The 19,406-nt window shown below is 41.2% G+C and overlaps 2 protein-coding genes across 2 annotated transcripts in view; both read left to right on the forward strand.

Annotated features, from left to right (window-relative positions):
• Window positions 1-19,406, forward strand: part of LOC308412932 (cytolytic toxin-alpha-like) — a 141,413-nt gene that overhangs the window by 73,385 nt on the left and 48,622 nt on the right. The gene's annotated exons all lie outside the window — the stretch shown is intronic.
• Window positions 3,926-7,853, forward strand: LOC308383609 (neoverrucotoxin subunit alpha-like; the record flags this gene model as incomplete). The annotated part of the gene is made up of 2 exons (XM_080861652.1): window positions 3,926-4,028; window positions 6,550-7,853. Exons 1-2 carry the CDS (start codon window positions 3,929-3,931, stop codon window positions 7,851-7,853), a joined length of 1,404 nt encoding a protein of 467 aa, XP_080717778.1. The 5' UTR covers window positions 3,926-3,928.

A 19,406-nucleotide genomic window follows, 5' to 3' on the forward strand; every position in this document is an offset into this window, starting at 1 on the left:
CCACTGTCCCAGAAAGAGCTGAGGAGAGTCCCAGATGAGGGCTCATTCAGCAGCTGTCGGTTTTCTGTTTTATCATGGAGACAAAAGAATTGGGGTTTAATAAAAGGCAGCTAAAGGAAGCTTTTATTGGCACAGGTTGAAAACATGCAAAATCCACACAGAAAGATCTTCTGTGATATCGAGATTAAACCCACAGGTTTCTTGTTGTGATGCAGGAGTCTTGTTAGCGTTTAGCTCAAAGCACCACAGTGGCTTTTATTACTATTGCCCAGACTGTTAGTTTGGTTTCACTAAAACAACTTTCTAGAAGTTACACCATTTCTCAGAAATCAGCCTGATGCTCTGCTGCACATCTTTCTGTTAATGAGTAAAGGTCAGGTGGAGTTTGTCCCTTGCAGAGATTATAAAGGCAGAAAGCACAGGATGAGGTCAGAGGATCCCACAGCTTTCTCCTGTGAGTACACCAAGGTTTTCTTTTTGTCTCCAGGTGGAAATGCATATATGGACTTAGCTCTGGGTCCGTTATGTATTATAATAATGGACAAACTACTAATGCATACTGAACTGTATTCTAGGAGCCAATGAACTGATGCTACAGTTACTGTAATGTGTTGTCTTCTTATGTTAAAAGTAGAGGAGAGGCTTTTAAGATTGAAGATGCTTTAGAGTGCAGAATGTAAGAAGTTAAATTCTAATAAAGCAGAGATAAAGGAAAAACAAAATCTGTAGGTCAGCAGTGCACATTTTTAAACAGACACATTAACAGGATGGCAGCCTGATACATTTTTAAAATTCCAAAATTTTTTTAAACATTAATCTTAAATTTCACATGAATTGTCATGAACTGGTTGTCATTTTAATTAATATTACATTTCTTACAAAATTTTTCTTTGTTAAGCTGAAAAAAAGGACAAGTTGGGTGATAAGAAAGGAATATAATTTCATCTGCATAACCTGTGTATTAATTATGAGAACAAGGCGAAGCATAAAAATTTAGGACACGCAAGCAAAAGTATCTCTCTCAGGCTTATCACGTCCAACTCTCTTATCAGAGTTCCTCCCCAACAATAACAATTAAGGGTAAAGACCAAGGTTAAAAAATAACGCAGTAAAGTTGTGTAAGGCAAATAACTTTCCACTGACAGCATACTATTTTTATTTTAATATCTGACTCAAACTGAGGACTTAGCTCTCCAGCTACAGTCAGTACTCCAAGTACTGTAACAGTAACTTTATTACCAACACCAGCAATTTCTATCCAACGCACACAGCTTGAACTGAGAAATGAAACATTCCTTCTACATAAATGAGAACTTTGACTGGCAGGAAATGTACTGAAAGCCGACATACAAATAGTTAGAATTTTCTTAGGCACTTCTCACTTAAAGGGAGCTAATTAGAATTATTAAACAATATGTTAGATGTTTCCAAAAGTAATTTTACTATAAGTAAGTTAGTAAAGCATTTTTAAGCAAAAAACTTTTTGAAAAATTTCACATAAAACCCTTATTAACTAGGACAGTTAATGAAGTGTAAGAAACCAATTTAAGAATGACTGACAAACACTTGGTCTGAATACTAACAGGAAGTCTGTTTCAGAGATGAAGTAAAAGTAACCCTGAAGAAATTTTTTTTTTTTTTTTTTTGTGTCCCGTTTGGATCTTTAGCCATCAGAATTGTTGTCTTAAGGCCAAGAAAGATGCCAAGCGGATTTATTTTACAAAGTGGATCATCATGGCCTTGCCATATTGGTCCATTTGATTGACCTTTATTATAATTATGAATTTATTTTATTTTCAGTTGCTACAAACGGGACAGACATGACTGGGGGATAGGACAGGGAGAAAGAATGAAAGAAAGAGAGGGAGAGAAAGAAAACCAAAGGGGAGAAGAGACGGTGAGAAGGGGGGAAGAAAGAAAAAAAACAAAAAAAAAAACACCTGGATCACCTGTATGGAGAAAAAAAACAGAAGAGAAAGCAAACAACAAAGAGCAACATAATAAGAAAAAAACAGCCCCATCACAATAAACTAGCTAGCAGTAGATATCAGTAGATACTAAATAATAAACGATATTGTGCAGCACGCAAGAGACAGCACACAGTGTGCTTTGAGGCAGCAGCCAAGAAAGCTGTAGTCCGCGTCTGTGAATACCCGTGTGTACACCTGTGTGCATACCTGTGTGGATCAGCATGCTTGCATTCCAAAGGTTTCTCCATGTAACGATCTGCTAGGGAGTGTGGGGGGGCCACAGCCCCGTCCACCAGGTATGGATATGAAGCAGGTATGGAGGAGATCCAGGCGAGGAGGACCACCAAAGGGGGGGAACCGTGCCACCCTCCTGGGAAGAGCTGAGTAGAGCCCCAAAGGAGAGGTCACCCCGCAGCTACGGAGCAGAGGCCAGAGGGGGTTGCAGTGGCGTGCCTGCGGGCTCTGCCGGCAGCCAGCTGTGCCAGAGAGGACCGACCTTCGGGCCCAGAGGCCAGAGACCTGAGGGCATCCCACCCCCCGGAAGGAGCCCAGCCGGGCCACAGGCGCCAGGCCCTGCCAATCGACCACCAGGAGTGAGCCGGTACATACATGAGCGCCCAGCTCCAGACGACAAGGACCACCAACACACCAACGTCTGAGGGCATCAGCCACCGGCAGGGAGTGTGGTGAGGGGAGATAGGCCTCCGTACTTTAGAGGGCCTGAGATGTACCCAGAGAGGTTGAGTCTCAGACCCAACCTGACATATAGACACAGACGAACAGGCGCACACGGACACAGACGTGCATTCCCACCCCATATACACAACCAAATACTCGGCACTCACCCAACATGTAGACAGACACAAATAGACACTGCACAGACAGACACACTCCCCAAACATGCTCTATATCCCAGGTCCAGGTATTCCCGCCCCCAGAGGGGCAAGCCACACCTAGACCCAGGAGATGTAACCCTTCTCTCTGGGGTGGAGGCAAGCGGGCCACCTCCTTATCTGCAGTAGCGGGGAGGCCCCGCATCCCAGACCCCAGTCTGACGGCCAGCACCTCCTCCCAGCCCCCCAGCCCTGACGGCTAACAGAACCGGGGTGAGTGAAGACCTCAAACCTCCCTACGCCCTCTCATATGTAGTGTTGCTGTGTGCTGTTCTAAAGTGCATTTAAAACTCAGGAGAGCATGGTACTTGCTTCCTCTCAGAGAGCAGCACGGCTCTTCCCGAAAACCCTTAGTGTCTAAATGCATTTAAAATTGAGGGTAGGGCACCAGCGCCAGAGGTGGGTTGGAGTACACCGACCATCCTCAGGATGCTGTAAAACGTGCCCACCCCCAAGGCCCTATATGTATGTGTTATGTGAGAGTGTGAGTAATGTGGATGTCTAGGTTGCAGAATAAAATAGAGGCACAGGCGGCCAGAAGGGGACAGAGGGGGAGTGCCTCCCCTGCACCCTGGTGACATACCTGCACCCCAAGCCCTGCGTGTGTGGATGGGTGTGGTAGAGCGGGAATAGGGAGGCAGCTGAGGGTGGGGAGGGAAGAAAGGGAGGGGCAAGCGGCCCCTCCCTGGGGCCAGCTCCCCCGCTGACCCCAGGAGGCACCTCCACACTCTGGAACCCACCAGGGCAAGGGGGCCCAGGCCCATCCGGACCGGGGCCCGCAGCAGCAGCACCGCCCAGCCTGAAGAAATATTTTTACTGACTTATCTGTTTTTTGTGAAGGAGCCGAGCATCAATCAAATTCAGTAAACTTATAGCAGGACAAAGGGAAATGACCTAAATGTGCTTTGAGGAGACTTAAGACTATTGTCTCAAAAGATTAAAGAGTGTGAGGATGGTTAGTATTTTAAACTGCTGCTGTGGTAACACAGACACAAGTGAGAACATGAACAAACAGAAGAGAAACAAACTAACAAGCTGTTCATTTGGTCCTGTTCAGACTGAGCCATGGACTCTGAATCTGGCAGTACGATGGAGGTGGCGGCACTCGGCTGGCCTTTCAGTCTTGGGATGCTGTATGACTGCCGCAAAGACTCACTGATCCCAGGTAAGAAATCATTATATAGATTATACAGTATATATACATGTATATACATATACATATATATATATATATATATATGTATATATACCAAGTGTCTACCAAATACCAAGTGTCTACTAGTTCAGGTACAATGGGAGAAAAGAAGTCAGTGGGGAACAAGTATCAGCATGGGACAAAGTTTATAATATAGGCAGAGAGGTAGTCCTGTTGGAACATAACGTAGTGATGCTCTGCCACTTTTTTTCTGGAACAGGAAGTAAAATATGGAGCAGAGATGGGCAGCGATTACTTTTTTCAAGTAACGAGTAATGTAAGGGCAAAAAGTGCAAAAAGTGTAATTAGATTACTGTTACTTTCCCATAATCACGCTGCATTACTGCGGTGCTAAACCATGATTTTGTTTGTGAGAGTGTCTCATGACAATGACATCAGCACGTGCGACGTCCGTGGCAGCGACAGACGTGTGTAGATCAACAATGGATAATATGGAGTGCGGAGAGAGTACGACCATGTAGCGTTTAAAACGTGGATGTACTTACATTAATTCAAGTTTTATTCTGTAAAAAGTGACAAAAACATTAGTATCTGCTGTTCACTCTGCGTGGGAAGAAAACTTCTTTCCACAGCAAAAAATTAAACTTCAAATCTGAGCGAGCACAGAGAACGCTGCCACAGGAATGTGACATTCACAGAGAAACCCCCGGATCCTCCCACTGACATGACCGCTGAGGCACCGAGCAAACCTCCACCCTGTTTTTTCTGGATTAGGCAGAAAAAGTAACTTGAACAACACTGATATGGAGAGCTGAAATTAAGTTCTCACTCCAGAATATTTCATGCAAGCATGTTAATAAAAACAAGACTTTGTAACAGTCTGTGCCAGCACAAAACCCTCTTTTGACAAAAAAATACTTTTGGGATTTACCAAAGAGGCACTGAATCAGTTTTGTGGCTGAAAGCCCCTTGGAGAAATTAGGTGATGATGCATTTGCCCACGGGAGTGAAAAGTTCTTTGGGCAATTTAACAGTCCACTTAATTATATACAAAGATGCAGTCAGTTCATTTCAATAATTACTTGGTAAAAGCAGCTCAAATTAGTGGCTCAGAAACAAGCAGCCAATGAGGAAGCAAATTATGTCTAAACAATTTTCTCTCTGAAAATAGCGTGGCAGTTAAATGAGACGAGACTGAAGAAAGGTCAGTATGAGTAAGAGGAAATATAACTTCCTTAGATAGCCCCTTCAACCGTGACCTCCCACACCCCATAATTATGGAATCTTTTCACCCCGTTTCTTTAAAAGATCTATCAGAAATACTAACTCAAATGAAACCTCAAATTCAATAAACAAACAATTTTCTGCAGCTGAACACAGACAAGACTGAGTGTTTAATTCTCACTCTAGAGCAGGGGTGTCAAACTCCAGGCCTCGGGGGCTGGAGTTCTGTAGATTTTAGATCTCACCCTGGGTCAACACACCTGAAACAAATTATTAGTTCGTTACCAGGCCTCTGGAGAACTTCAAAACATGTTGAGGAGGTCATTTGGCCATTTAAATCAACTGTGTTGGATCAAGGACACATCTAAAACCTGCAGGACTCCGGCCCTCGAGGCCTGGAGTTCGACACCTTTGCTCTAGGGAGTATCAAGCCTCACATTAGAAAAAATCTGGGTCCTTTGTCATCCTCAATAAAAGCTACTGCTCGGAATCTTGGGTTAATTTTTGAGCAATCTGTCTTTTGATGCTCATGTCAAGTCTATGACCTGCTCTTGCTTTTTTCATTTAAGAAATGTTGCCAAACTTAGGACTATTGTCTCAAAAGGTGAACTGGAAATGTTTGTCCATGCCTTCATCTCCTTCCAATTAAATTATTGTAACACACTCTTTTCCTGTATGTCAATGGCTTCTTTAAATCACCTTCAAGTGGTCCGAAATGCAGCAGCAAGGCTTTTAACCCACAGTCATAAATTCTCCCATTTCACTCCCTTGTTAAAGTCCTTGCACTGGCTTCAGGTTGGGTCTTCACGACGAGAGACCCCCAATTATATCATTGAGCTTCTTCACCCTTACCCTCAAAAACATATCGTTAGATCCATGGATAGTGGTCTTCTGACTATTCCATGTACCCATTTAAAAACAAAGGGGGATCGTGGTTTCCAAACCCTAGCTCCAATATCGTGGAACAGTTTACCTCCCCTCTACACACCATCGACTCTGTTGCTTCTTTTAAAAAACAGTTGAAAACACATTTATTTAGACAGGCATTTGGGTAATGTTCATGTGTAATATGTTGTTTTGTCTGATATGTTTTCATACTGTTTAAAAATACATGTTTATTATTACTACTCCTGCTGCACTTTATATATAGACTAATAAGAACAACAACCACCTTGGGGTATTTTACTGTATATAGTAAGCATCTGTACACAGTATAGTATTTTGGATTGTTTTCTTCTTGTTTATTTTTTCTATTTTCATTTCTCTAGTGTGGGATTAAATAAAGTCTATCTCTGTGTCTTTACAGCAATAACTCTGTGGGACCGTAAGGATCTCAGGGAAGATATAGCAGAAAGATCACAGCCCTCTAATGAGTTCGAAATTGTTGCATCTGAATCAATCAAGGACAAATCTTCAGCTCTAAATGTTGATGCTTCACTGAAGGCAAGTTTCCTGGGTGGACTGGTTCAGGTTGATGGATCTGCCAAATATCTGAATGATAGTAAATCTTCCAGAAATCAGGCCAGAGTAACACTGAAGTTCAAGGCAACCACAAAGATCCAGGAGCTGTCCATGAATCATCTTGGAAGAGGAAACGTGAAGCATCCATATGTTTTTGATCAAGGCTTAGCAACACATGTAGTCACAGCTATTCTTTATGGAGCACAAGCTTTCTTTGTGTTTGACCGTGAAGTTTCTGAACATGAAGATCATCAAGATGTTCAGGGCAACTTGAAGGTGATCATCAACAAGATTCCCTTACTTTCTGTAGAGGGTGAAGGTTCCCTGAAGATGGAAGACAAGGACAAAGAAAGTGTTCATAAATTCTCCTGCAGGTTTTATGGAGACTTCTGTCTTCCAAAACCACCAATAACCTTTCAAGATGCAATAACAGTCTACCAAAGCCTGCCAGGATTACTGGGAGACAAAGCTGTACCAGTGAAGGTCTGGCTGCTGCCACTGACAGCTTTAGATTCTTCTGCTGCTAAACTCGTCCGTCAGATCAGTATAGGATTAGTTCAAGAAGCACAGACAGTCCTGGAGGACTTCAGTGAGCTGGAAATGAGGAGCAATGATGTACTGGGAACCAGCACTGCAAAGGAGTTCCCACAGATTGAACAAAAAATTAAAAGTTTCAAAGAAATGTGCTCTGAGTTCAAGCTGGAATTAAAACAAACTTTGGCCAAGAAGCTTCCATCAATCCGAGGAGGAGGAGAAGAGGAAGCTGAGCTTGCAGAGATCCTGAAGAAGAGACATTCTTCACCTTTCAGCAGCAAAAACCTGAACGAGTGGATGGACTGTAAAGAGAGAGAAATCTACACTTTAATGTCTTTTACCAGGATGATGAAAAACACCAAAATCATCTCGTCTCAAAATGATCTGTACAAGGAAAGTCTGAGTGCAGAGCATGTTGTGTGTTTTGTTTTCACCTCTCTGGGAAAGGATGAACCGTACCTCTCAGCTTTATCAAGATACTTAAAAGGAAAAACCAACAAAGAAACCAACCAAACCTCCTGGTTAGTCTGTTCAGTTTCACTTTTAATGTTTTCCACCAAAAATCTCACACTCCAACCAACCCAGACCTTCAAGATCCTCACACTCATGATGTAGAGAAGGAACAATGGTACGCCTCAAAAGAAGTAACAGATGAAATGAGGAGGAAAGCAAAACTCTTCAGTGATTTTGCAGAGGCCAACGAGGAGAACAAGAACATGAAGTTCCTGACAGTGGGGTTAACTAATGAGACACAGGAAGGTTCCAGCATCTACCTTTATGAAGGTGGATTTACTGTCAGTGAGAACTTTGAGCCTCCTTCAAAGCCTGAAACTGTGACAGCAGCTGACATAAACCACAACAGTGTGACACTGAAGATTTCTCCACCCAGATTTGGAGCAGAGAACATCACCTCCTACTCTGTTGAGTACTGTGTCAGTGGAGAGGATGGATGGCAGCAGAAGACAGAAGCAAAGGCTGAAGAAGTCACAGTGAGAGATCTGAAGCCAAACACAGAGTATGTGTTCAGATGCAGAGCAGTGACCTCAGCAGGTGTCGGGCCGGATAATCAAGTTTCTATTAAAACAACTTCAAGCTTGACACTGACAAAGGAAGTCCTCAAAGAAAGAAAGCAGCTCGAGTATTCAGTTGAGAATCTGCAGGAACAGGTTAAACTTGGGTTACGCAAGCTTGAGGAGATAAAAGAGACAAGTGAGAAACTTAAAGATCATGAAGCAGAGATAAAGAGACATGAGAACTTTGAATTTGAAGTTACTGTCAAAAAGCCTTTTCACGAGGATATTTCTCACACTGGAAACTACAGCACCAACTGTCAGCAGTGTCATGTCACCTGTCACTATCCATGTACCATCGCAAATGATGCAGGTTTAAGATACTGTCCAGCAATGGGACCAGGTGGATACTGTACTCAGTGTCCAGGCAAATGTATTTGGAATGTACACTTTAATCAGAAGTACAGATGGTACTATAAGGACATTAGAGAGAAAAGAACACTAAAGGAGCTGAAAGAAAAGTATGAGAGAGCCACAGGAGAGAAGATGACTGTTCAGAAAGTGATTGACAAACTGAAGGCTGAGTATGACTGTTTGCATGCTGAGGTGATGAAACTGATGGAGAGATCTGCCAAGTGTCTGAACAGACTTAAAGAGATAGCACTGAAGGCAAACCCTCTGTCCACTCCAGAGTACATCGACATGCTTATTGAAGGAGAGAAATCTGAGGGCAAACCAGGCTGGAAGCAACGAGTTGAGTCTCTGATGGAGATGAAAGGAAAAGCAGAGACAATGGCTAAAATAGAGCAAGGAGAGAAACTCCGTCACTGAACGTTCATGTGATCACAAAGAAGAACAAAGAAAAGGTCGAGACCAGTTTGAACTGAGACGATAAAGATCTGAACTCAGTCGACAAAGACAAACAACACGTAAAAACCCTCTTATTTACTGTTTGCTGCCTGATAAGATCTCATTTTAAAACTGATTTATCTTTAACATAGAAATGTGATTATATTTTATTGGACATTAAAATGTTCAACTTTTTACTTTTTCCTTTCAGCTTCTTTATATTCTTTACGTTTGATCTAATATTAAGTTTATTTTCTCAGTGACTCCTGATGTTGATGTTAATGGACTTTTTATTGTGTTGATTTTTATGCTTTTATTAAAAAAGTATAATTTTAATTTTGTTTACTTTCCTGGATTTTTCTGTTGCTTCATAAAACACAGTAAATGTTTATCACACATATGAGAGCAGCTGTTTTATCCTCTGTGTGAGGGGACGTAGTTTTACTAACTCACACGTGTCATTTACACATTTACAGCTTCATTTTCATTTGCTTCCTGTGCACTCGTGCTGCCAGTGTGTTAGCTTTATCTAAGTAAAACCCTTTGCTGGAAGAAAGAGACAATCCGCTGCAGGGGCAAAACAGCGGTCCACCTAAAGAAAAGGCTCTTATACTCAAACAGATACAGATGTGTCTGCCGTACCATATATCAGAAACAGAAGATACAACCTCTCTCATGACCCTCGGATGTATGTGAGGTATGCCAGAACACTCTGGAAAAGGAGTGAACGTCCTCCCATCTCATAGCACACAGAGTCTTACTAAGGATGAGACCTTCTGTCAATATGCAAACAGTTATAGACTCTAAGCATATATGATTATGTTTCTAAGTACAAATGTCAATTCTAAAATCTCACTCTGACACAGCGTTTGTTCACAGTTAAACATTTATTCAGCCAGTCCTGTCATTAAGTTGTGTTTGATTAAACAGAGACATGAATCCCTTTGTTGTCGTGTCAGGAGCTGCACGCTGTGGTGACCTGTTGTGACAGGAAGCAGCTGGAAGTCACTTTATTAAGATCAGAATTCAGCGAGCTGATTGGTCCATATTCTCTCATTTGTTAGCAGGTGTCCTGATGTTTTTAAAGTAATAATTTGAGCTCTGATTCATTAATAATTACTCGAACCTGCTGGATTAGCTTTAAGATCATAGTCACATGATCATGAGTTTGTGAGTGTAATGTTCTCATTAACATAAAAAGCTGACCTGCAGGATGATTTTGGTGAACAGGCCTCTCAGTCAGCATCACTGATCTGCTTCAGTCTGACTGCTGAGCTGGAAAAAAGCCGAACCTGAAGATTTTATTCTTCATCTTAAACATGTCAGCTCATCAGATAATGCCTGCATGCTTCTACACTGTCTGCTGTTTGAAAACACATTTCACTGTATTTAATACCAACTTGAAGTTAAATGTGACTGAACAACATCAGAGGTAGAAGAAACACAGAGAGCTGTGGTCTGAAGACAGATGAACACAGCGTGTGAGAAATATCAGTGTTATCGTTACAGTCAGATTCTTAGTGAACAAAGACACAAGATCTATAGTTTTGTCTCTGCAAACTACCACAGTGGATTTTAAATAAATAACAAATAAAAGAATCAGAATCAAGTTCAGATTTTTAGCTTTAATTCAGGTTTGACAAAAATCTTCCAGTAAATGTTTAAGAATTACAGACATTTCTATACACAGTCCCTCATTTTCAGAGACTCTAAACTGATTAACAAGTAGTTTGATACTAAAACATTGTTGATGCTCAGGCTTGTGTGGAGCTTTCTGTGTGTTTGACTGAGGTGTCTGAAGAGAAACATATGAAGACATTCAGGAGTTTAAGATGATCGTCCAGAAAATTCCAAAATGTCATTGAGGATTCAATGAAAATGGAGGATGGGACAAAACTAATGTTGATAAATTCTCCTGCAGATTTTATGGAGACTTTTGTCTTCAGAAAACTCCACCAGTATTTTAAGATGCTGTAGAAGTCTACCAAAGCCTGCAGGAGTTACTGGGAGACAAAGCTGTACCAGTGAAGGTCTGGCTGCTGCTGCTGACATGTTCAAACTCTTCTGCTGCTAAACTCGTCCCTCAGGTCAGGATAGGATCAGTTCAAGAAGCACAGAGAGTCCTGGAGGACTTCAGAACGAGTGGATGGACTGTAAAGAGACAGAAACCTGCACATTAATGACAACATCAACAACACAAAGGCTCTGCCCACTGCTGGTGACAAAAATGTTTAAGAAGCATCAAACGTTTTTTTTTTGTTTTTTTTTGTTTTTTTCATCAAACGTTTTTAAATAGTTGACTTTGATCTCTGTGCTGCAGACTTCATCATGCACAAGATCAGCTCGTCTGTCCAAGTAGATGGAGGTCAGAGGGTGACCTGTGATCCCTGCATGATTCTTACCTTCACCTCAGGTATCTACCTGCTGTGATGTCATAGAAATGTAGTCAGTGATGAAATGTTGAGATGAAGCTGCAGTTTGTGGCCTGAGCCGACATCACGATGGGACTGTGTGGTTCAGAGCCGGCCTGAATGAATAATAGATCATAAACACATCACAGCTCAGATATACTAACAATAAACTTCTGCTTTATTACTCTGAATCTTTTTATTGTCATTGTGTCAAAACCACAACAAATGAATAAATAAATAAATAAATATGTGTGTGTGTTTGTGGTTGAGTCGTTATTGTTGCACAGTTTGGATGTTGCCTGTTGCCTCAGCAACACAAACCTTTGTTGATGGGATGTGAGCAATCTTAAAATAACAGCAGCATTTAAACAGCTTTAATTACAGCCTCATGATGAAAACAGTTTATAATATTTCATAAAATTTGACTCGACTTCCTGTTTCTGTGACTAAAAACAGCAACAGCCTCATTTAGAACAAACTGGTTGTTGAAGGTTTCTGCTTTTACAAATCAGATTAACTCACTTTCTGAAGTATTTTATAAATCAGATCTTTCATCTTCATCGAGGGCTTTCTCTGTGTCTGAAGTTTGTTTTTATAATATTTGACTCTTCTGAAAATGAACCATAGAGGAAAAATGTATTTCTTCCCTGCTGAATCTGTACGTTTGCTGACTTATAAAGAAATGAACAGTCTCTAATATTTGTGAAAGTTTCAACCTAAAATCCAGGAAAAACACATTATTGTCTTTAAGCATTTGATCCTCTAACATCCAACCAGAGTTACTACAGACTGAGGCGCACAGATTATAATCTATAATCAGTCAGTTCTCCTCACTGATTATACTCCTGATCACAACATGTTATGTGTATAAGTGTCATACTCAGCATTTCTCTTTGTCCAATCACAGCGAGTTTTGTTGATGTCAAAGAGCTTGATTTTGTCATGGTCCGACGGTCCCCACCAGCTGGCCTGCCCGTGATGTTGTGTTCTCACTCCCTCTCCCCTCTCTCTCTGTTTGTTTACGTCCGTCGGGGGCGTGCGCTCCTGGGAGCGAAATAAAACACTGTTGAACCATGTGTGAAATACATAAATAAATGAAGAATGATGTTTACAAAATCAACCACCAGGATGGATTCAAAATCCCGTTCTCTCTGACCATTATTGACACTCCAGGCTTTGGAGATACAAGAGGCATAAAAAGAGACAGAGAGACCTCCAGTTCTAGAGGCGATCAATGCTGCAGGAGTCCCATGTCCTAAAACAAAAGACGGACTGCCGGCTCACTTCAAATTCAATAATTCAGCACTTTTAGAAAACAACAGATCAGCCGAACGAGACAGAATGAGTGATGATGAAGAAGAAGGTGAATTTGATCAGATGTTTTGGAAAATGGGGACAAAAAGCATGAAAAGGTTTTTTGCTGCTCTGAATAAAATAGAACCTAAAAGCTTGACACTGACAAAGGAAGTCCTCAGAGAAAGAAAGCAGCTCGAGAATCTGCAGGAGCAGGTGAAACTTGGGTTAGCCAAGCTTGAGGAGATAAAAGAGACGAGTGATAAACTTAACATATATGGAGCAGAGAGGAGGCGATACCTGGGAATGGAGAAGATATTTGCTGTAAAACTGAAGGCTCAATATGAAAGTTTACAGGTTGAAGTGATGAAACTGATAGAGAAATCTTCCAAGTGTCTGAACAGACTCAAAGAGATAGCACTGAAGGCAAACCCTCTGTCCACTCCAGAGTACATCGACATGCTTATGGAAGGAGAGAAATCTGAGGGCAAACCAGGCTGGAAGCAACGAGTTCAGTCTCTGATGGAGATGAAAGGAAAAACAGAGCTCATGGCTAAAATAGAGCAAGGAGAGAAACTCCGTCACTGAACGTTCATGTGATCACAAAGAAGAACAAAGAAAAGGTCGAGACCAGTTTGAACTGAGACGATAAAGATCTGAACTCAGTCGATGAAGACAAACAACACGTAAAAAATCTCATATTCACTGTTTGCTGCCTGATAAGATCTCATTTTGAACTGATTTATCTTTAACATAGAAGTGTGATTATATTTTATTGGACTTTACAATGTTCAACTTTTTACTTTTTGTTTTCTGCATATTTTATATTCTTTAACTTTGATCTAATATTACGTTTATTTTCTCAGTGACTCCTGATGTTGATGTTTATGGACTTTTTAATGTGTTGATTTTTATGCTTTTATTTAAAAAGTGTAATTTTACTTTTTGTTTCCTTTCCTGTAATTTTTCTGTAATTTAGTTGCTTCATAAAACACAGTAAATGTTTATCAGCTATCAGGGCGCTGCTAGGATCAGAGCTTTGAGGGTGCTGAGCACCCAGAGAGCTGACCAGCCAGGCAACAAACTTTACTCGGAGGAGTTTGAGACCGTCTCTGTCAGTCCCTGCATCCTTAAATGTCTCCAGTTGTCCCGAGTTCTCTCTGACTGTCTCCTCGGTGCATTTAAACCCCTGTTCCTCCCTGTCCTCGTCGTCTGTTGTCTTCGTCTCCGTTATCAGGCATCATAATTTTACCATCTCTGTGCAAGTCTGCAAATTTCTTTATTAAACCATAAGATTCTTAAATTCATCAAGTCTCTCTGTGCCTCGGTCCTCGTCACAAAACATGACATCACTGTTTTGTACATTTTAACACAATTTAATCCCACATTTTGAAAAGTCTGTAACAAAACCATCAAATCTGATAAAGGTTATTTAAATGCTGCAAAAGAAGAATGGATTGGAATAAAAAATATACAAATCCTAACCTTAATTACTGGGAGAATAATGAATGATGCTCACAGTGAGTCAAAAGTAAACTGAGTGCATTTTTGGACAGAGATTCACTTTTCATGTGTGTGTATAATAGGTACATAATAGGTACACGGGTACATAAAAATACACTGCAAAAACAGAAGAATCCTTGAAATCTACGAATGTACAAAATAATGATAAAAGAATTATAGAAATGGAGGAACCTCTGCCTTTGGTACAATCTCTACAATGTATGAAAAGATCTTTACTGCAGATTCTACTATGGCTCTGCACAGTTTGTATTTTATTTTAACCAATGTGACTTTTCATTTTAGAAACAGATTGCAATTTTGTGTTGTAAGATTTATGAGTTTCATGCTTTCATAGTGCTACTTGGGAGAGCTTGACATTTTCTCAGTCACTGTGAAAAGTGTGAGAAACACTGATAAGTGTCTGTGTGCTTTTGGAAAACATTTAAAGCTGCTGCACAGAATCTTTGAAACAAGCTTAAAACATTTTTAGAAACAGAGCATCTGCTTCTCTCTACAGCTCCTCACTCCACCAGGGCTGTTTGGCACTTGGACCATCCCAGCCTTTGCTTTTATTGTTTATTTTATTTTATTTTCACTTGCTACACACGGGATAGACTTTACTGGGGGAAAGAAAGAGGGAAAGAAAAACAGTGGGGAAGAGGAACAAAACAAAAAATACAAATATCAATCACCTGGATCAGTAATACAATAAACAACATCACGATGATCTATGGGAATATAACAGTAAATACTAAATATTAAACATTATTGTGAAGCACGTAAGATCAACAGAACACAGTGTGCTTTGAGGTAGGAGCCAAAAAGGGTGTAGTTTGTGTGTGTGATCACCTGTGAGCATGAGCGCACTTGTGTTTAACAGGTTCCTTCATGTAATGATCTGCTAGAGAAGACCTTCCCAAAGTGTGGGGCCCGCCCCCTAGGGGGGACGCAGAGCCATTGTAGGTGGGGAGCGGAATGAAAAGGGGGGGGGGGGGGGGGAACAAAACGCTTGAACACTGCTAGCACGGGGCGCCCACAGAAACGCAAAGCAGGAGATGAAACATCGTTGAATATGTTTCCAAACCAACTTCATTCTAAGCCAAAGACCAGAAAATATGGTGAAGCAAATCTTCCCTTTGGTTTCACCTGCACAAGTGCTGAGGTAGGTCTTATTAAAACCCGATCCTTTTGTCCCCGTGATAGAACAGAGAAAACCCAACTCATAGTGGTCAAAACATTTATATTTCTTTTTATTCAATCATCTTCCAGAAGAGAGAGAGAGAGAGAGAGAGCCCTGCACAGCCCCAAAGCTAGTTGCAGAAACTCTAACATTAGAATTTAAAAACGTCTCGCATATAGGTGTTATTTTGGTACTTTACACGTCACACAGTTTCGATACAAACACTCCTTTTATGGTACAAGTTCCTCTTTTCTGTCTGGCTTCCTGTATTTATTAATATACTTTTATAGCTCTACACTAACTTCCTGTTTCTCAGTCTGGCTGAGCACTTAGTTTATGAGTCTAAAGGGGCCTTGCTGTACAAACCTTCATTATTAAAGTTCATAAAACAATATAATAGAAAATAAGTCTTAAAATCTATATTTAAATCTCAACATCATATAACCAAAAGGCTTTAAATAAATAATAGTAGATAGTAGGGGTGCAACAATTGTCACAGGCAGGGTCTCTGACCCAGCACTCTGAGTTCTCTTTGTATTTTTCTCATTTTTTGATATGTTATTAGTTTTTGTGTTATTTCCTATTTTGCCTTTAGTTTGGGCAGTTATTGGTTATTGTTCCTGGGGTTTTTATGTTTGGGGTTTTGTATTCATTCATCACGTATTAGGTCTGTCTTATTGTGTTGTCATGTTTAGTTTTCAGTGTTTCCTGTTTTATTCTGACAGTGTCATGTGTTCTTTGTTTATTGTATTTAGCTTTCCTCTCCTGGGCCCTGTTTCAGGAAGCCGGTTTAGTGGAAAAACTGAGTAAGTATACCCTGAGTTAACGAAAACTCTGGGTTTTCGGTTTCACAAAGCGAGTTCAGCTGCAGCCTGAGTGAGTCACTATGACGACACACTCCGTGAAGCTAACCTGCCCCCTAGCAGGTTTACTACAACTAACCCTGACTGTCTCCGCCCCTTTGTCGGAAACCTGACAGTAGGAAGTGTCGGACATGGCGTGCCACTTCCTTGAAGAGCCAGTAGATCGTGAAGCCCAAATTCTCCGCAGAGCTCTCCGCCGGGAGAGAGTGATCAGAGCGCGTTTGGACATTTTATCATTTCCTGATGATTTTCTGTGCGAACGTTACCGTTTCTCAGCACAATCTATAATTTATTTGGATAACATCCTCAGGCCATATATTACGCATGTGACACATCGCGGACATGCTCTCAGTTCATTGCATATTATTTGTATTGCACTTCGGTTTCTTGCAAACGGGAGCTTTCTGTATAATATTGGTGACGCTGAGCACGTTTCCAAGGCTACCGTCTGTCGGGCAGTCAGGAATGTTACAGTTGCACTGAAACGTCTCCTGTACACGTTTGTGGTGTTCCCCGGTCACAGACCCACAAGATTTATCAAAGAGGGATGCCACAAAATTGCAGGTATCAGGATGACCAAAACTTAATGTATGATGTGGTGATACTTGGACTACTACTTAAATTGCACATTTATTTTCAGGGTTCCCAGGCGTGATTGGCTGTACAGATGGCACTCACATTCTAATCATTGCTCCTTCAGTAAATGAAGGAGACTATGTGAACAGGAAGTCTTTCCACAGCATTAATGTGCAGGTACATAGTTCCCTGTAGCATGTCAAACTAACAAATTATTTCATTATAGTAATGGATGCTAATTTGTGTTCTCTGCACTGTGAAGATCATATGTGATGCTGCCAACATTATCACAAATGTGGAAGCCAAGTGGCCAGGCTCTGTCCATGACTCACAAATATTCCGTGAATGTACACTGAGCACAAAATTTGGACATGGTGAGTTGAGAATACTTTAAAATATATAAAGACCAATTGCTTCAGGGACATTTGAACTGAAGTGTACCCTTCTGTCTTAGGAGAGTTCACTGGCTACTTGCTTGGTGATAGGGGGTATCCATGTTTACCCTATTTGCTTACCCCTTACCCTGACCCTGAACCGGGCCCACAGCAGCGATATAATCTGGCTAATTGCAGGACAAGAGCCAGAATTGAAATGACTATCGGAATGCTTAAGGCCCGGTTCCAGTGCCTGCAAAGACTCAGGGTCACCCCAGAAAGGGCATGTGACATTATTGTGGCATGTGTGATTCTTCACAACATTGCCACAATTAGAGGAGAACACTGTCCTTCTGAACCAAACATCAGCAGTGATCCAAACCATGAACATCCTGACCCTCCCACGGACATACAAGATGGAAGAGCAGTCAGAGACACCATATGTCACAATCATTTCCTTTGACCCATCACCTCAACATGTTGAAAGAAGAATAAACAGATTTTTTGTTCAACTGGCTTTATTGGTCGCCTGTATTTCCTGTACGCAAAGTATTAAAAGATGTAAACCTCATAAAGTGTCTCTGTTGCTTCCTCCTCTGTAACAGCTGTCAATGTTTCTTCATTATTTTCCTGTAGTAAAGAAATAAACAACATTGCTGTTCTACTGTAAACTCATATAATCTGTGGAGTATTACTCACAACTGCATGTTGGTCTGGCTCAACAGGAGGCTGCACCAGATGCAGTACACCATCACCATCAACTGATAGAATATGAGGTTTATACAGGTCACTTATAACTTACAAGGGACCAAATGGCAATTAACAAACATACCAATCACCTTACACTTCATTGTCATTATGCTCTCAAAGACAACCAAGGCTGAGGGAAGGCAAAATCAGTCGGAAAATAACTTCACTACAAAATAATTCATTATGGTAAAGAGTTTATCAAATGAATGTGTCGCACTGCAAAGGTGACTGTGAAGAAAGGATGTATGCACATCATGTATTATTTTGAATTTACCCCTTATGTAGGCACTTGTGTCTTGCGGGGTTACTGACTCAGAGGATGTCCCCGCAGAGATGCCTTCAGCCACAGGGCGCCCACTGTTTTGGCTGAGGGCCAACTGCTCAGCCTCTGTGAGTGGTGGTGGTGGAGGACCCCCACCTGTTTTTCGGGCCTCCGCTTTTTTTCTGTTGGCTATAACGGGCCACATTTGAGCATACAGAGTAAGCAAATATGTACTTGTAATGTGCTCAGATAATTTCAATAAGTGCTTACAGAAAGAAAATTAATGTAGCCTCTAACTGCAATTGATTTACATGGGACAAACAGACCAAGCACTATGGCTCATAATACAATTACACCTTACCTGTTTGGACTATATTTTTATATTTCATTTTTACTTGCTGCCAGGCACGTTTGGGGCCTGTTGGGTTGCACCTGCGCTCACATCACATCACAAAATAAAATGTATAAAATAACAAATAAAATAACATATGATAAAATAACGTGTTAAATGGGTGGAAATCCCTAGATCAATGTTTATATTAACACTCATGCATTGACTCTGTCGGCTATGTTTTGCCATGCATGCTCCCTTTCTTTTGCAGCTGTGGCTGTGTTACTTTTTTCCGCGGAATTTGCATGTTATCGGCATATGCTGCCATCAGAATTTCGGCCTCAAGCGCTGTAAAATACATTGACCGCGCCTTCTTTCCCTCCGTCTCCATGGTGACTCGCTTAATCTGTGCTCCGCTTATCAGGGCTTTATGTATCCTCGTCCGCGCGCTTCACTTGGGGTTAAAGCAACTCCGCGTTGACTGAACTAATTGTTATCAGCCTTTCTGAAACGGAATATTCCGAGTTGGACAGTTCGGGGTTACTCAACCGTGAGTGTCGTTTTTCACTCTGAGTTTTCCAAACCGGCTTCCTGAAACAGGGCCCTGGTCCTGTCATTAGGTTTATGTCAGTCAGCTGTTCCCCCATGTGTCTCCACTTCCCCTGATCACCTCTTGTATGTATTTAAGCCCTTTGTTTTCTGCATGCCATTGTCGGGTCGTCTGTTATTTTGACCTTAGCCTTAGTTTTCGGCTTTGCCTGTTTAT

The sequence above is a fragment of the Rhamphochromis sp. 'chilingali' genome (assembly GCF_963969265.1).
Source record: "Rhamphochromis sp. 'chilingali' genome assembly, chromosome: 16".
In the NCBI taxonomy this organism is placed as follows: Eukaryota; Metazoa; Chordata; class Actinopteri; order Cichliformes; family Cichlidae; genus Rhamphochromis; species Rhamphochromis sp. 'chilingali'.